The sequence below is a fragment of the Elephantulus edwardii genome, unplaced genomic scaffold (genome assembly GCF_000299155.1).
Source record: "Elephantulus edwardii isolate Elephantulus edwardi_28Jun2011 unplaced genomic scaffold, EleEdw1.0 scaffold00008, whole genome shotgun sequence".
NCBI classification, from domain to species: Eukaryota; Metazoa; Chordata; class Mammalia; order Macroscelidea; family Macroscelididae; genus Elephantulus; species Elephantulus edwardii.
Genome location: NW_006399758.1, coordinates 547,947 through 566,857, shown reverse-complemented (window position 1 = coordinate 566,857; position 18,911 = coordinate 547,947). Strand labels below are relative to the sequence as shown.

Below are 18,911 nucleotides of genomic sequence, written 5' to 3'. Positions count from 1 at the left end.
ATTTTTTTTTAAATGGCTGCTTCCATGAGTTGATTGTAGATCCAGGTAAAAGTGAATCCTTGACAGCTTCAATTTTCCCTCTATTTGCCATGATACTACCTATCAGCCAAGTGGTGAAAATATGCGTTCTCTTGATGTTGAGGTGTATTCCATTTTGCAGGCTATTGTTTGACCAGTCTTCAGCTAGTCCTGATGCCGTACTCTTTCCATAGTCAAGTTTCTCAGATTATTTGCCCAGCATACATATTATATAAATATGGAGAAAGGATATAAACCTGATACACACCTTTCCTGATTTTAAGCAATGCACTATTCCCTGCCTTTGTTTCAATTGACTGCTTCTTGGTCTGTGTACAGATTCCATATGAACACACTGAAGTGTCTTGGAACCCATTCTTCTCCATGTTGTTGTTCTGTGCCTAGTGACTCACAGTAACCCTTTGACAACAGCTCTGAAGTCTGCTCTATCTTGAGCCAACCTCATTGTCTCTGACACACCTGCCCCCATTACCCCTGTCACTGAGTCAATCCATCTCATCCTTTGTCTTCCTCGCTAGCTCTGACCCTCCACCCTTCCAAGCATGATGTCCTACTCCAAGGACATGTTCCTCCTTACAACATGCTCGAAGTATGTCAGATGAAGCTTCAAAATTTTTACCTCTAACGAGCCTTTTTTCACTCTTTCCAGGTCAAACCTGTTTGCTCTCCTAGCAGCCCATGGTTTACTCAGTGCTCTTCTTTGGCACCACAATTCAAAGGCATCGATTCTTCTATCATCCTTAGCAATTGTCCAGCTCTCTGATGCATATCAAGTAATTGTGAAGATTATGGCCTGGATTAGGTGCACCTTAGTCTCCAGACTGACATCATGGCTCTTTAGTACTCTGAACAGGTCCCTAAGAGCTTATTTTATCAATCAAAAGATGCAATACATCTTTTGATTTCTTGGCTGCTGGTACCAAGATTATGGAGTCAAGCAAGCTGAAGTTGTTAACAATTTCAATCTTTTCACCATCTTTCATGATATTGTCACTTGACCCTGTGTTGAGAATCTTTGTTTTCTTAATGTTGAGCTTCAATCCATATTGACGACTGCAGTCCTTCACCTTCTGCAGTGAATTCTCCCCAGTTAAGGGAAGCAAGGTGTGTTATCCACATAACACAGATTGTTGATAAGTCTTCCTTCAATTCTGATGCCACATTTATCCTCATAAAGTATAGCCTCCTGAAGGATCTGTGCTGTATATAGATTGGAAAAGTATGGAGATAGGATGCATCCCTGACATACATCTTTCCTGATTTTCAACCACGCAGTGGTCCCTGTCTCTGTTCTGATGATTGCCTCGTGGTCCAATTGTAGATTTCTCATAATCCCAATCAAGTGTTCTGCAATTCTCATTTCTCTCAGTCAGCCACAGTTTGTTGTGTTCCACACAGTCAAATGCCTCTGCATAGTAAATAGAACACAGATAGACATTTCTTTGGTATTCTCTGCTTTAAATTAAGATCCATCTAACTTTGGCTATAATATCCCAAGTACCACACCTCTTTTCAACCCAGCCTGTACATCTAGCACTTCTCTGTTGTGCAGTTCCTGTCATTTTTGGATAATTTCAGCATGATCCTACTTGCATGTGATACTAACATTCAGTCTCAATTTTACTCATAATTTATTTGATCCACATAGTCAGGCGCCTAACACAGGTAAACACAGTTCTAGAATTTTCTGCTTTTAGAGCAAAAAAAGGTAAGATGCATCTGGCATCAGCAGTGATAGCTCTCCTGCTATCGCCTCTTCTGAATCCAGATTTAATTTCTGGACGTTCCCTGACAATATACAGTTCCTGGCATTTTATAACAATCTTTTGCAAGATTTAGTGAGTGATATTAATGATTTTGTTTGATATTTTCTGTATTCTTTTAGACCATCCTCCCCCTCCTATAGGCCCAAATATAGATCTTTTCCAGTTAATTGGCCAAGTAACTGTCTTCCATATTTTTTTTATAAAAATGTCATCATCTTTATTTTGCATACTTTCATTTCAGAACAAAATAAATAAACAAAAAGAACCCACAATACACAACGTTCAGCCTCATTCTTGTGGAAGGGAATGAGGCCAAAGGCCCTTATATCCTGCCTTACACACAGGACAGGAAAGAAGAATACTAGCTATCAGAAGGTTAAGCCACATGGGGGTGGGTGACTCAAGGCTGCTGTGGGAGCCACAGGGATGCTATACAGTTGGGGCAGAGGATGTTATAGTAGGAAATTTTTTATTTTTAATTTTTATTTTATTATTATTATTATTATTATTATTATTATTATTATTGTGTGTGTACTGTCAAATCGCATCTATCTGGTACAGGAGGAGATTGTCCCTCCTTCTCCAGCTGGGCATCTGGTGGATTTGAACCATGTGCCTCTGGGATTGCAGTGCAGCTTCTTGCCACTAGGCCACCAGAGCTCCCTTATAGTAGGAACATTTAATTGACTTCTTCCAAGCAAGATACATCCTCATCACTCTCAAGTGGGGAGGATCTCATCAGGAACAGCAGCACACTGGGTTCCTCAGCTGTCACCTCATCTTCAAGCCTAGCTTGATTAGGGGTTAGATGTGATTGGAGTGAGACTGGGGATCCTGAGGGGAAAAGCCAGAAGAGAGCAGTGCAGTTTCAAACAGCAGCACCACCAGATCCTTGACACCTTTGTCATCTTTCTTTCTCAGAAAGAATGTCTGTCTCAGCGTCTCAACAATCAGATGATCCAGGTTGGTCTCCAGATGCATTTTAACCCTCATGTAGCCCATTATAGAATTGTCTTGAAGCTCCTGTGCTTTCATGTTATGCTCCATACTGCCTGTGCAGCAGTGGGGAGATACAAGCCTGTTTGAGATTGTCACCTTCACAACCTTCTTATCCAAAATTGTCTTCAGAAGCTTACAGAGATTCTCAGACTTGACCTTGCTCTCCTCCATTTTCGTTTTCTTTTCTTCACCCTCAGGTAGTTCTAGACCCTCCTTGGTGACCAGGCTCTTCCCTTCAAATTCCTTGGGCTGTTGCACACAGTACTCGTTGATAGGTTCAGTCCTACTGTACACAACCTCAAAGCCGCGCCCAGTGAGGGATAAACAGCAAACCCCTGAATTCTAGCTGACCTTCTACTGAGAAGTGCTGGACTGCCAAGTGGTCTTCCCAGTCATTAGTGAGACTCTTATAGAACTCCCCATATTCCTCCTGTGTGTTGTCATCAGGCTTTCTGGTCCTTAGTCTTGTTCAGTTCCTCCCAGTCAGAATATTTCTCCTTAATGTTTTTGTTTGTTTTCTTTTTCTTGCCTTTACCACTGTTGTTCTCCTCATCTGAACCCACATCTTCTTTCTTAGGCTTCTCTTCATCATCCTAATCTTACTCTTTCTCACCTTTCTCTTCTGCCTCCTCATCACACATTACCTCCTCTTGTTCTTCAAATAAAGGGTGATGGGGCAGCCTATGAACTGCAGTTGCTTCTTCACTACTTCTTTGACTCATCTCTTCTTCTCTAAGTACTCTATCTGGTCTTTTAGCCGCAGGATCACTTTAGTACCCTGACCCATGGGCTCACCGTGGTCAGCACAAATTGTGAAAGAACCCCCAGTTGAAGACTCCCAGGTGTACTGCTCATCATCATTTTGTTTTGTGATCATGACCACTTTCTCTGCCTCCAAATATGCAGAATAAAAGCGAACAACAAATTGACCAATCATGGAGATGTCTATACCAGACAAACGCTTTGGTACCAGACTTGCCAATTATTCCCAAGTTATTTATGAGATCCACCTTGGTCATGACAATGCCTGTCCACCAGAGTCAAAGAACATTCCTAGGAGTTAGGGATGATGTTGATTTTCAGCTCTTTACCACTGTCCAACTTGGAAGGGACTGTCAGGCTTTCAAAGCAAATCTTGTCTAATGCTTCAGAAGCACTAGAGATCAACTCGAAGGAAAATTTTCTTGTTGGAATAGAAGATATAAGAAACATGAATTGGACAGTCTGTGCCTAAAAGGTGAAATTCTCCACCTCCTCTCCATGGTGCACCCTAAGGCATATGGATGAAAACTATTGCAAGTACCAGAGAGATGTGAGGGTCTACAACCAGGCCACACAAGGCTCACCAGCTCCGTAGGGGTTACTCAAGAGCCAATCCCCCACCCCCAAACTCAACTTCTTACCTCCTTTTGATTTATTGAGTAAGCCCTGAATCCCACCTTTAAGTGTAATATTAGTATTTGTTGACTGCTTTTCATTCCTGCACATTTTGTTTTATACTGTCATTAATATGCATTGTTTCATTCATGTCTGTTGTTGTTGTTATGTGCTGTCCAGTCGCTTGTGACTCATAGCAACCCTATGTACAATAGACCTAAACCCTGCTCTATCCTGTGCCATGCCAGTCGCACTGCCTCCAACACACCCATCCCGATTACCCCAGTCACTGAGTCAATCCACCTCATAGAGGGCCTTCCCCTCCTGCGCTGTCCCTCCACCCTTCCAAGCATGATGTCCCTCTCCAAGGACCGATCCCTTCTTACAACATTTTCAAAGTATGTCAGATGAAGCCCCAGAATCCTTGCCTCCAAGGAGTAGCCTTCTCCAGGATGAATCCTTTTGTTTTCTTGGTAGTCCATGATACATTCAATACTCTTCTCCAGCACTACAGCTCAAAGGCATCAAGTTTCCTGTCCTCCCTAGTTATTGTCCAGCAGACGCACTTTAGTCTCCAGAGTGACACCATTGCTCTTCAGTACTTTCGAGAGGTCCCTAACAGCAGACTTTCCTATGGCAATACGTCTTTTAATTTCCTGGCTGCTGGTGCCAAGAGTGTTGACCGTGGAGCCAAGCAGACTAAAGTTGTTAACAATCTCAATCTTTTCACCATCCATCCTGGTGCTGCCAATTGGTCCAGTGGTGAGAATCTTTGTCTTCTTGATATTGAGCCTCAATCCATATTGGAGGCTGCAGGCCTTGACCCTCTGCAGCAAGCATTTCAGGCCCTCCTTAGTTTTGGCAAGCAGGGTTGTGTCATCTGCATAACGCAGATTGTTAATAGATCTTCCACCAATCCTGACGCCACACTTCTCATAGAGCCCAGCGTCTCAGATAATCTGTTCTGCATACAGGTTGAAAAGGTTTGGAGACAGGACACATCCCTGGCATACGCCCTTCCCAATTTTGAAACATGCAGTGTTTCCTTGCTCTGTTCTGATGACTGCCTCTTGGTGCAAGTACAGGTTTCTCATTAGCATGATCAAGTGTTCTGGGACTCCCATTCTTCTCAGAGTCAGCCACAGTTTGTCAGGATCCACACAGTCAAACGCCTTTGCATAATCAATGAAACGCAGATAGACATTCTTCTGGTATTCCCTGCTTTCAGCTAAGATCCATCTAACATCAGCTACAATATCCCTAGTACCACGACCACTTCTAAACCCAGCCTGGACTTCTGGCAGTTCTCTGCTGATGTACTGTTCCAGTCGTTTTTGGATAATCTTCAGTAAAATCTTGGTTGCATGTGAAATCAATGTTGTCTAGTATGTTTTATTTAATCATTCACATATACCTTATATTTTATATCATTAATTACTATTGACTTATTATCACCTCACCTTTTCAAGTCTCTGTTGAATCTTTCCTATTCCTTCACTTTCTCCATCTGCCCTTTAACCTCTGCTATCCTAGTGATTTTCCCCTTCCCACTTTCCCACCCTCTTTTCCGTTTCCCCTTTCTTTCAGGTTTCTTGACATGTATTAATGAGCACAGGCAGGCAGGGTTGCATCTTTTTGCTGAAACATCTCAGTTGGTATTGCATGAAGTCCTGGAACCTTCTTTTTTGCCAAAACTAGTTCTTGAACATGTTACTTCCTGAAGTAGGTCAGTGTCAAACAGTTCTTTACAGTACTTTTTGTTTTGCCCTGGTCATATTTTGGATATACTTTGGGAGTTGATAAGGCCAGTGGTACACTGCAATCCTGAATTCATCCGCTGCCACACTGGAGAGAGGGGCAGTCTCCTCCTGTGCAGTTAACCCTCCAGAAGGTCAGCTATGGGTCAGTTCTGACTCAGTAGTAAAAAACAACTACTCATCTTTTTTATGTGATTTATTTTTTCCACTTTCTTTTTATTTTTATTACTTTGTACAAAAATTGTACATCATTCATATATTTCATTCACATTGTGTTTTAAATGATCCCTCATATACATTGTTTTATTTAATCACCATTGGTCTATGTTTACCCCATCTTTCTAGGTCCCCACTGGATCTTTCGAATTCCTTCACCTCCTCCCCTCCATTCACCACTCTATTATCCACGTGATGTCCTCTCCTCACCTCCCTCCTCTGTCCTGGTGATCCTTGTAGACTTTTATCCACATTTTACTAGTTAGCAGAATATGTCTTTACAAGACTGAGTTAGTGACAAAATCAACAACTGAGTTTTTTGTAAAAATTAAGTTCCTTGTGTGCTTCAAAAACTTTTTCCAATAGGGTGAATGAATAAACCTCCTACAGACTTGGAAAAAACATTTGTCAATGACTTTTCAGACAAAGGTTTAATAACTAAAGTTTACAGAATAATACAGGGCCTCCACAAGGAAAAGATTGATAACCCAATCACAGGTTGGTAAAAGACATGAACTTTTCACAAAGGAAGACATTCAGATGGCCAGTAGTTCCATCAAGAAATGCTCACAATTACTGGAGATCAGAGAGATGCAAATCAAAACCACAATGAGATACCATCTCACTCCAGAACAGTAGCAAAAGTTAGTAGGAGAGCAGGCAGTAAATGTTGTAGGGGATATGGAGAGATTAGAACTCTCACATACTTCTGATGGGATTATAAAATGGTACAGCCGCTCTAGAAGTCAGTTTGGCATTTCCTCAAAAAGCTGGATATAGAAATCCCATATGACCCAAATATTCCACTGCCAAGAATATAACTGAGGAGAATATAACTAAGAAGGCAAATGGAGATTTGTAAACCTGTGTTCATAGCAGCATTATTCACAATAGCAAGAAAATGGAAACTGTACAAATGTCTATCAACAAACAAATGGATTGAGAAATTATGGTAAATTTACACAATGCAATACTATGTAGCACTAAGGAGCAACATTTTGTAAAATACTATATAGCATTCCATCTTTAGAACTTGCCGAGTTGTTCAGTATCTTGCCCATAGAATCCTTTGGTGTTGAAACTCACGGTTTAAAAAAATTTTTTTCAGTTCTTTCAGCTTGACAACTGCCAAGTATGCTCTTCCTTTTTAGTCCGAATAGATATCTAACATAAGACATTAAGCAAACCGTCTTATTTATTGATGTCAGCCATATTTTTAAGCAAAAACCTTGTCATCTTACCCCTGGCTCTTATTAAAGCCTTCTTCTTTTCCAATGAGGAAATTCCTTAGATTCTTCAGTGAAATAAGGAAATAAGTGTGTCTCACTGTCACCTCATGCATACTCTCGTCATATGAGTAGCAGTGCAAGACTGAATTTTTTTTTTATGTGACTATGAACATGAGGATTTTATCACTTTATTGTTAAGCCCCTATGCCGCATTACCTGACCTGTATAAAATGATGCAGTCGGGTTTTCATTTCTTTTTTAACAATTAGAACAAAAAACAGTTTAAGGAAATAAAACTACAAGCATATAGATATGAGGGGGGGAAATAACAAGCATGAGCTGAGGCAATAAAAATTTAAAGATAGGAAACAGAAATAACTGTAGGGCTATTATTTGTCCAAGACTAATGCGTTTAATGTATAGATTATGCCCAAAGTAGAGTATAACTATTTGAATGAAATCTTTGTATAGCTAGTTTTTACCTCTGACCTCTGTAAGCATCTTGTAGCATGCAGGGCCAACACGCATCTGTCACTGTTCTTTGTGAGTAAATACCTTCTGTTTCAAAGCCAACTATTCTGTTAGTCTTTAAAACTTGCTTTCTTATTATGCTTTTCTTTATGACCAAAGTCATAGTTAGCTTAAAAAATGTACTGAGAAAAAAAAATGTACTGAGATTAAACAGATGGTCACTTTGAAGCTCACTGTTTCTTGTGACTTGTGAAACAGTGTTGTTGTTAAGTGCCGTCGAGTCGTAGGCGACTCATAGCAACCCTATGAACAAAAGACCTGGACGCCTGTGTAGTTTTCGTCCTTTGTCCAGGTTCATAGGGTTTCCAGAGGCACACTATTATGGAAGTGGATGTCACTCCTGCTTCCAAGCTTGTTTTAGTCTAATACATTGATTTCAAGAAGTATTTTAATTATTATCCAACCCAGGGCCCAGAGTACTATTTCGATGATGAATTTTGCTCATATATTCATGATGTTTAAATAACATCAGTTAAATAATAACTTTAAGTAAGTTAAAATAACTTCATGTTTTAGTTTTGATGGGTTTTTTTTTTACTTGAAGTTTTCACTTATATAAGTGTAGATTAACACACCTTCTGTACGACAGAATGAAACACTACCCAGTCCTGCACCATGTTCACAGCCATTGCTGTTTTTGAACCACTGGTGCAGACACTTTGTTGATCCGTATCATTGAGAGGCTTCTTCTTTTGCATTGATCCTCTTCTACACCAACTATGATGTCCTGCACCAGGGATGTTTGTTGTTATGGTTATGTGCCATCGAGTCAACCGTGACCCATAGGGACCCTATAAACAATGGCTCTGAACTATCTTACTCGAGTCTTACCATCTCCAAAACACCTGGTCCCATTTTCAGTCATTGTGTTAATCCATCTCATCCAGGGTCTTCCTCTTCTGAGCTGACCCTCCACAGATTGGCATACAAAGCCACACCATCCTTGTTTCTAAGGAGCATTCTGGCTATACTTCTTCCAGGACAGGCTTGTTCATTCACTGACATTGCATGGTATGGTCAAAAATGTTAACTAACAACAAAATTTAAAGACATTAATTTTTCCATCTTCATTCTTCATTTTACAGTTTTCGCATGCGTATATGTTGTTGTCCTGTGCTGTCAAATCATCTGCAACTCATAGCAACCCTGTGTACAATAGCTCTGAACCCTGCCCTGTCCTGAGTTAGTCTGACTCCAACACACCTACACCCATTACCCTGGTTACTCCATTTCATCCAGGTCTCCCTCTCCTGCATGTCCCTCCACCCTTCCAAGCATGATATTTTCTCCAAGGACTGGTCCCTCCTGGCTACATGCTCAAAGTATGTGAGATGGAGCGTCAAAATCCTTCCCTCCAGGGAGTAACCTGTTTCATTCTCTTCAGGATAGACCTGTTTGTTCTGTTGACTGTCCATGGTATGTTTAATGCTCTTCTCCAGAACCACACCTCAGAGGCATCAATTCGTCTTTCACCCATTGTCATTATCCGGCTCTCTGATGTGTAGTACGTAACTGTGAAGATCATGGCCTGGTTCAGGTACACCTTAGTCTCTAGACTGACATTGTTGCTCTTTAGCACTCTGAAGAGTTCCCTGACAGCAGACTTTCCTTAAGCAACTTATCTTTTGATTTCCTGACTGCTGGTGCCAAGAGTGTTGATTATGGTGATCTAAAATCCCAAGTCTTGAGTGTGGTTCACATTAGTCTTCAAATTGACATCTTTACTTTTTAACACTTTGAATATATCTTCCTAATCAAATTTGCGCAATGCAATGTGTTGTTTGGTTTCTTGACTACTACTTCCATGATAATTTTATTTCCAAATAAACTTAAATCTTGACAACTTCAGTCTTTCCTCTATTTACCGATTTATAATATACAGTCTAGGTTTGTTTTGTTTTGTTCTAGTGGCCTATACAACAGGGAGTTGCACTGCTAATCAAGAGCCCAAACTTGTCTGTTGTTGTTATGTGCCGTCGAGTCTTTTGCGACTCATAGCGACCCTATGTACAACTGCCCTAAACCGTGTTCTATCCTGTGCCAATCTCATTGCCTCTGACAAACCCATCCCGAGTACCCCAGTCACTGAATCAATCCACCTCATAGAGGGTCTTCCCCTCCTGCGCTGTCTGTCCACTCTACCCAGCATGATGGCCCTCTCTAAAGACCTGTCTCTCCTTACAACATGTCCAGAGTATGTCAGACGAAGCCCCAGAATCCTTGCCTCCAAGGAGCAGCCTGGTTTAATCCTCTCTACGATGAATCTGTTTGTTTTCTTGGCAGTCCATGGTACATTCAATACTCTTCTCCAGCACCACAGCTCAGAGGCGTCAATTCTCCTTCTATCCTCCCTGGTCATTGTCCAACTCTCTGATGCATAACAAGTGATTGCAAAAACCATGGCCTGTATCAGGCGGACCTTAGTCTCCAGAGAGACACTGTTGCTCTTCAGTATTTTGGAGAGGTCCCTAACTGCAGACTTTCCCATCACAATACGTTTTTTTATTTCCTGGATACTGGTGCCAAGAGTGTGTAGTATGTGCTAATCCATTATCTCTTGATGAACATTTGGATTGTTCCCATTCTGTGGCTTTGGTGAGTATTGCTACAAAGAATATTGGTATATTCCTGTTTAAGTTTCTGTCTCTCCTTTAAAGCCTCTGCTTTATCTGTCTGTATCTATAGATAGAGAAAGAGTAATTGTTAAGTTAAAGTTTAACCTTTTGAGGACCCACACTTCCACAGCACTGGCAATGGAAGTTGCAGAATGGTTGCTGCTTCTACACATTCACAGTAATATTTGTTACTTCCTGTTTTTGTGAAGAGAAAGATAGGCAGTCACCTCCCATGTAGTTTACTGCCTCTGAAAACCAGCTGGAAGGTCAGCTATGAGTTGGTTTCATCTCAGTGATACACAACAACAGTCTATGGCATAAATAGATTTGCAAACATAGCCAAAAATGCACAACCAGCAAAGATTAAAATCAACATATGGAACCTTCTAGATAGCAAATCCCTGTGTCTGTAAAAAATGGTTTTCAGTACGGTTAAAAGAAAGCTCATATTTGACAATGGCATTTCAGACTAGGGTCTCATAACTAAATATTACAGAGCCTCCACAAGAAAAGACTGATAACACAGTTACAAAATGGGTGAAAAAAATGTGAAAAAACTCTTCAGAAAGGAGCTCATTTGGATGGCCAGCAAATACATGAGGAAATATAAAAATCCCTGGCAATCAGAAAGATGCAGATCAGAACCACAATGAGAAACTGTCTAATTCCAGGAGCAGTAGCAAAGTTTAACAAAAGAGCAAACAATAAGTGTTTGAGAGGTTGTGGAGAGATTGGAACTCTCACTCACTGCTGGTGGAATTGTAAAATGATGCAACCACTCCAGAAGATAGTTTCGTATTTCCTCAAAAGGCTGAACATAGAAATCACATGTGACTCGGCCATTCCACTACTTGGAATATATCCTAAGGAAATCAAAACTGAAACATCATCCATACAGCTATGCTCACAGCAGCATTATTCACAGTAGCAAGAAAATGGAAACAACTCAAAAGTCTATCAGTAAACAGATGGATAGAGAAACCGGCAAAACTGCCTTCCATAACAATATTCTGCTGGTTTCACGTTATCACTTAACGGCTCACGTCAAGAGCCTCTCTGAAGTTTTCTTTTAATTAATTCCCAAGTAACCTTGACACCCTATCCCAGTTACTCTGTATCACATTATTTCCCCCCATAGTAACAACCCTAGGTTCTTTTTACTAGCGTCCTGTCCTAAATATCTCATGGCAGTCACAGAAGAAGATACCACTGTAATTTCCATTTCACACGTTAAAAAAGTCAAGCATAAAGTAAACAACTTGTGCAAAGTGACATAATTGCAAACCAACTGAAATGATTCTGTTTGTTTCTTTTCTTGCCTATCTCTGCACTACCTGAAAGAAAACTTATTAAGAGGTCTCTTTTTAATTCTGTTCATTGCTGTATGCTTCTACACAAAAACATACTTTGCAAAAAGGAGATACTTCATAACATTTTAATGTGTAGTAAGCACTAAGTAAATAAGAAAGAGTGTGACTGCAAGCCCAGAGGTGCACGGTTCAAATCCACCAGATGCTCTGCTGAAGAAGGAGGGACAATCTCCTCTTGTACCTGTCAGATCTGATTTGATGGTACACACATAACAAATTTTAAAAAAATTAAATAGAAAATTAAAAAAGAAAGAGTGTGGTCATAGGATACATTTGTGATACTGGGAAAGAGCAAAAGATGTGTGCTGTCACCCACATGTGGACTGATGTGGGTGCTCCTGCTCCACCCTTTTTTTTTCTACGTGTGCAGTGAAGGTGGTGGCTGGGAAGGCAGTCAGGAGGGCCTTTCCATCCCTTGGCTCCTGCCTCACTGGGAATCACAAAGCACTGCCTACGTATATGACTAAACTGGGATGTGAGCTGGAGGAACTTACATTGTACCCTCACTGCAGCCAGCTTGAGAGAGTGAAAGTGGAGCCTACAGGCCGTAGAAATAGACAATACACCACAAGCCTCTGCTCATGTGGAATTTAGTGTATAGACAATGCAACTAAAAATATGTTCATGTCACTAACTGTGATGAGCACAAAAAGTTTATAGAACAAAATACATGGAAAAACAACCTCTGGTGGCCTAGTTTGTAAGAAGCTGTGCTGCATTCCCAAAGGCACATGGTTGAAAGCCACCTGATGCTTGGCAGGAGAAGGGTTAGCCATCTCCTCTGGGGTGATTTACTGTCCTTGAAAATACGCTGGAGGTTCAGACTTGATTGTACACAACAACAAAAATAACTCGAAAGGAAGCTTTGGTGGCCTAATGTCAAGAAACTGTACTGCAGTCTGAAAGGCACACGGTTTGAATTCTCCAGTTACTCTAGGTGAGAAAGGTGGACAATCTCTTCCCATATGATTTACTGTCTCTCAATTTCCTCCACTGGAGGGTCGGCTATGAGTCTCTTTAGACTGATAACACACAACAACAATAACAATAGTGTGAAAGGATGGGTTAGCTACTGCTCTACAAGATCATGATCATATATATCATGAATTTTTATACTGTTGATGTACAAAGGAAAGGCTTTTCCATTTTGAGTAATACTAATTCATTCATATTACATCTTTGAAGTACATATTCAGGGTTTTCTTTTTCTATTCTTTTTTTTAAATTTTATTAATTTTAATGAACATTTACAGGGATTTTGGATTTTCATTCATTCATTGTTACATTTTTCTCCCTGTCCACCCCTACCTCTCACCCCTAATTCGCTCTTCTCTTTGAAAAGTAAAAGAAAATTCTTTTATCGGTATACAGTCACCTCTTCCCCAAGTACACTCCACTGTGCAACCTTCATTCTGGACTCTTGTCATAACCATAATAACCAATCATATATCGCTTTTAAATAGTTCTCTCCCTCATCTGTTTCAATGCAGTATACATAATTTACCCAGTTTTTCTCAGTCTCACCCCAACCCTGATGTTAGTCCCATTCTACAACAGTGGCATTATGCAGTATTTGCCTTTTTGTGACTGAGATATTTCATTCAGCATAATGTCCTCCAGGGTCACCCATTTTGAATAATATTGCATGCGTTCCTTGTTTTTCAATGCAGTGTAGTATTCCATTGTGAGAATATACCACAGCTTCTCTATCCATTCGTTTGTTGATGGACACTTTGTTTCCAACTCTTGCTATTGTGAACGAAGCTGCAATAAACATGGGTGTGCATATATCTACTTGGATGGCGGTTATGGTTTCTTTAGGGTATATTTCAGGATTTTCTTAATGAAGGGTTTTTTGTTTATTTGTGTGTTTTTTAATTATTATTAAATTTTATTAGTTTTAATGAACATTTACAGAGATTTTGGGTTTTCTTTCATTCATTGTTGTATTAATGGGGGTTTTTTGAATGATTTGTATCCGAGGAATGGTCTTCTCAATTACTTGCTATGCATGCAACTCTTGCTATTGTGAATGAAGCTGCAATAAACATGGGTGTGCATATATCTGCTTGGATGGCGGTTATGGTTTCTTTAGAGTATATTTCAGGATTTTCTTAATGAAGGGTTTTTTTGTTTGTTTTTGTTTGTGTGCTTTTTAATTATTAGATTTTATTAATTTTAATGAACATTTACAGAGATTTTGGGTTTTCTTTCATTCCTTGTTGCATTAATGAGGGTTTTTTTTGAATGATTTGTATCCGAGGAATGGTCTTCTCAATTACTTGCTATGTACGAGGAAGCTGGGCACTAACTAAGGATGACAGAAGAATGATTGATGCCTTTGAGTTGTGGTGCTGGAGAAGTGTTGAACATACTATAGACTGCCAAGAGAAATAACAGGTCTGTCCTGGAGAGGGTGATACCAGGATACTCCCTAAAGGCAAGGATTTTTAAGCTCCATTTCACATACTTAGTGCATGTAGCCAGGAGGGACCTTTCCTTGGAAAAGGACATCATGCTTGGAAGGTTGGAGGCATAGCGCAAAAGAAGACGACCCAGTATTGACTCAGTGCCTGGAGAAATGGGAGTATGTCTGTTGGAGATGATGCCATTCCTTCAGGATAGAGCAGAGTTCAGAGCTAATGTACATAGGGTTGCTATGAATCATAGGCAACTCAACGGCACATAACAACAACATGTAATCACTCAAATGTCTTGTATTTTCTATAATTATTATTGATCTATATCAATGCATTTGGTACCAGCAGTCAGAAGATCAGGAGAATGGAAGAGTCTGCAGTCCTTTCCAAATTCTTGAGGGACAATGATGTTAGTTTGCACCTGATTTGGGCTGTGTTCTTTTCAATAACTTGCTATGCTGCTGAGAGCAGGACAATGAATAAGAATGGCAGAAGAATTTATGCCTTTAAACTGTGGTGTTGGATAAGAGTACTGAATATCCCATGGGATTCCAAAAGAATTAACAGACATGCTTGGAGACACTGTGGAGGAAAGGAGAAACTTTCCTTGGAGAAGGACATCATACTTGGAAAGACAGAGGGACAGCAAAGGAGAGGAAAATCTTCAACCAGATAGTTTGACACAGTGACTGTACAATGGGTTCAAGTGTGTCACAGGAAGGGATGAGATTCAGATCTATTATTCATAGGGTGTCTTTGAGTCATACTCACTTCAATGGCACCTAACAACAACCACAACAAAATGCCTGTTACCACCTTGTCTCTTCAAGTCCCAATTAATATCCTTCCTATTCCCTCCCCCTTTGTTGCCCCTCTTCTCTTCTCCCTTTTCTGACTGGATCACTACCACTTGTGGTTAACCTTGAGGAGAGTGGGGGGTCCCAGAATACTTGACTGTGTTCATGTGAAACGTATACTTGGACCAAGAAGCAGTCATCAGGACAGAGCAAGGAAACACTGCATGATACAAAATCAGAAAGGGAGTGCATCAGGGATGCATCTGTCTTCATACCTTTTCAATCTACATACAGAACAAATCCTTCTGAAGGCTGGGCATCTGAGGAAGAATGTGGTATCAGGATTGGAGGAAGACTCAACAACTGACATGATGCAGATGACACAACCCTGCTTGCTGAAACTGAGGAGGACCTGAAGTGCTTGCTGCAGAAGGTCAAGGACTGTAGTCTTCAATATGGATTGAAGCTCAGTATCAAGAAGACAAAGATTCTTACCACTGGACCAATTAGCATGATAAATAGAGATTGAACTTGTTCATAATTACAGCTTGCTCGGCTCCACAGCCAACACTTTTGGCACCAGCAGTTAGAAAATTAAAAGATGAATTTCATTGGGAAAATCTGTCAGGGACCTCTCCAGAGTACTGAAAAACAACAGTATCAGTCTAGAGACTAAGGTGTACCTAAACCAGGCCATAGTCTTTGCAATTACTTGCTTTGAATTAGCGAGCTGGACAATAACTAAAGATGACAGAAGAAGAATTGATGCCTTCGAGTAGTGGTGCTGGAGAAGAATCTTGAACATACCATGGACCACCAAGAGAACAAATGGGTGTCTTAAAGAAGGAGAAACCAAGTTCTCCTTAGAGGCTAGGATTTTGAAGGCCTAGCTCCCCTACTTTAGACACATGGCCTTGAGGGACCAGTCCTTGGAGGAAGACATCATGCTTGGAAGGGTGGAGGGAGGAGAGGAAGGTAGAAGAGGAAGATCCCAGATGAGATGGATTGATAAAGTAATTGGGGTGGTGGAGGTAAGTGTGTCATAGTGTGACTGGCTTAGGACTGGGCAGGCTTCAGAGCTGCTGTACAGAGAGTCGCTATGAATTCCAGGCAACCCCACAGTACCTAACAAAAATAACAACAGCTCGCGTGCTTCTCCGGGAGCCGTGGCGCAGGAGGGAGACCGAGATGGCAGATGAAATCGTTAAGGCTCAGACCGCCCGTCCTGGTGGCGATACAATCTTCGGGAAGATAATCCGGAAAGAAATCCCAGCCAAAATCATTTTTGAGGATGAGCGGTGCCTCGCTTTTCATGACATTTCACCTCAAGCACCAGTACATTTTCTGGTGATACCTAAGAAACCTATTGCCCAGATTTCTGTAGCAGAAGATGATGATGAAAGCCTTCTTGGACATCTCATGATTGTTGGCAAGAAATGTGCTGCTGATCTGGGCCTGCAAAAGGGTTATCGAATGGTGGTGAATGAAGGTTCAGATGGGGGGCAGTCTGTTTATCATGTTCATCTCCATGTTCTTGGAGGCCGGCAGATGCATTGGCCTCCTGGTTAATTTTGCTTTAAGATTATTTTCCCTTCTTTAAACAACTGTCAGATTTGAAAGGTCGACTATGTTAAGCAGTACACTTACTATTGCCTGTGTACAGAGAGATTAAGGAAATAATTTGAAAAACAGTTGTGTAATAAAAGACGTGATTGCATGGTTAAAAAAAAATAACAACAGCTATCCTCCTAGTTTCACAACTGTAGCCTTATGCAGTATATGTCCTTTTATTAAAAGACACTTGTCTGAACTGTTACTAAGTAAGAAGTTTAGCAACATTTCAGACAAGGATATTGTAACTAAATGTTATGGACTACAGGGCCTCCACAGGAAAAAAATGATTGATAACTCAGTCACAAAATGGGAAAAAGACATGAAAAGACTTTTCACAAAGGAGGACATTCGAATCCAGAGTGCCTGCTTTTGGAAAATCTTCAGTTAGAGACCTCTCCAAATTATTGAGGATAGTGATGTCAGTGTGAGGACTAAGTGGCATCTGATTCAAGCCATAGTCTGCCTGATTGCTTGCTATTTGTCTGAGAGCTGGACAGTGAATGTTGTTGTTTGTTGTTATGTGCCGTCGAGTCGCTTGCGACTCATAGCGACCCTATGTACAACAGCCCTAAACTCCGCTCTGTCCTGTGCCAATCACACTGTCTCTGACACTCCCATCCCAATTATCCCTGTCACTGAATCAATCCACCTCATAGAGGGCCTTCGTCTCCCGCGCTGTCTCTCCACCCTCCCAAGCATGATGTCCCTCTCCAAGGACAGTGAATAAGGATGAAAAAAAAAATTGATACCTTTGAGCTGTGGTGTTGGAGAACATCCCATGGACTGCCAAAAGAACACACTGATATATCTTGGAGAGAGTACAGTTAGATTGCTCTTTGGAGGCAGGAATGATGAGACTTCACCTTACATATATTAGACATGTTGTTTGTTAGAAGGGGCTATTCATTCCTTAGAGACGGACATGATGCTGTGAAGGGTGGAGGGTCCGCAAAGAGAGGAAGACTAAATCAGATGGATTGACACAGTGACTGCTGCACTGTGTCAGGAAATGCGAGGCTGGCACAGGATAGAACAGGGTTCAGATCTTTTGTTCATAAGGTCATTATGAGTCATACTGAACTTGTCAGCACCTAACACCATAACAACTTTTGGTTTACTAGTGGGCACTTCCTTACCCACTAGGCCCCCAGGGCTTCCTATTAGAATAGCTAAAAACATGCTTCTTGTTGTTATTGCCATTGTTACGCCATTGATTCAACTGTAACTCATAGTGACCCTGTGAATAAGCGGTTTGAAACTTGCCCTAACCTGCAGCATCCTCATGATCTCTACACAGTGCTCAAGCCCACTGTGGTAGCCACTATGCCAGTGCATCTTGGGAAGAATCTTCCTGTCTGACCCTCTACCTTTCCCAGCATGATCTCTAAGAATTGGTTCCTCTGAGATTATACCTTAAGTAAATGAGATGACATTTCACCATCCTTGCCTCCGAGGACTATTCAGATCACATATCTTTCAAGACAGATTAGTTTTGATAGTGCATGGTATTTTCACTACTGTTTTCCAGCACCACAATTCAAAGGCATCAATTCTTCTTCTGTCATCCTTATTGATTTTCCCACTTCCAGCTGCGTAAGAAATGATTGAAAAGACCGTGGCTTGGATCAGACGCATTTAGTACTGTGGAGAGGTTCTTGAAAACAGATTTTTCTGGTGCAATTCTGAAAACATATATACACAGAAAAATTATGTTCTGAGCACTATTATTTGTAATAGCAAGAAAGTAGAAGCACCCCAAATTTCCATTATCTGATGAATAGTTAAATAATGGAATATTTGAAAAGGAATAGTTCAACTCAGCATGAGTTGAAGTACTTACATATGCTACAACATGGAAACATTATGAAGCTAGGCACAAAAGATCACACATTACATGAAATGTCCAGAATAGGAAAATTCATATGGAAGGTAATTATTGCCAGAGGCTGAGAGGATGTAGGAAAGGGTAGTGACTGTTAATAGGTATGGAGTTTCCTTTGTTGTTGTTGTTGTTACGTGCCGTCGAGTCTTTTGTGACTCATAGCGACCCTATGCACAACAGCCCTAAACCCTGCTCTATCCTGCGCCAACCGCACCACCTCTGACACACCCATCCCGATTACCCCAGTCACCAAATCAGTCCATCTCATAGAGGGTCTTCCCCTCCTGCGCTGTCCCTCC

At 40.9% G+C, this 18,911-nt stretch overlaps 2 protein-coding genes across 2 annotated transcripts in view; both read left to right on the top strand.

Moving 5' to 3' along the window:
• SPIDR (scaffolding protein involved in DNA repair) overlaps positions 1 to 18,911 on the top strand; it is a 404,690-nt gene that overhangs the window by 224,182 nt on the left and 161,597 nt on the right. The window lies entirely within an intron of this gene.
• Positions 16,305 to 16,685, top strand: LOC102848573 (histidine triad nucleotide-binding protein 1-like). Its single transcript, XM_006880419.1, has one exon. The coding sequence runs from the start codon at positions 16,305 to 16,307 to the stop codon at positions 16,683 to 16,685; it is 381 nt and encodes a 126-aa protein (XP_006880481.1).

Coding starts and splice junctions, on each gene's coding strand:
- LOC102848573 (XM_006880419.1), top strand. CDS start 16,305: ATGGCAGATGAAATCGTTAAGGCTCAGACCGCCCGTCCTGGTGGCGAT.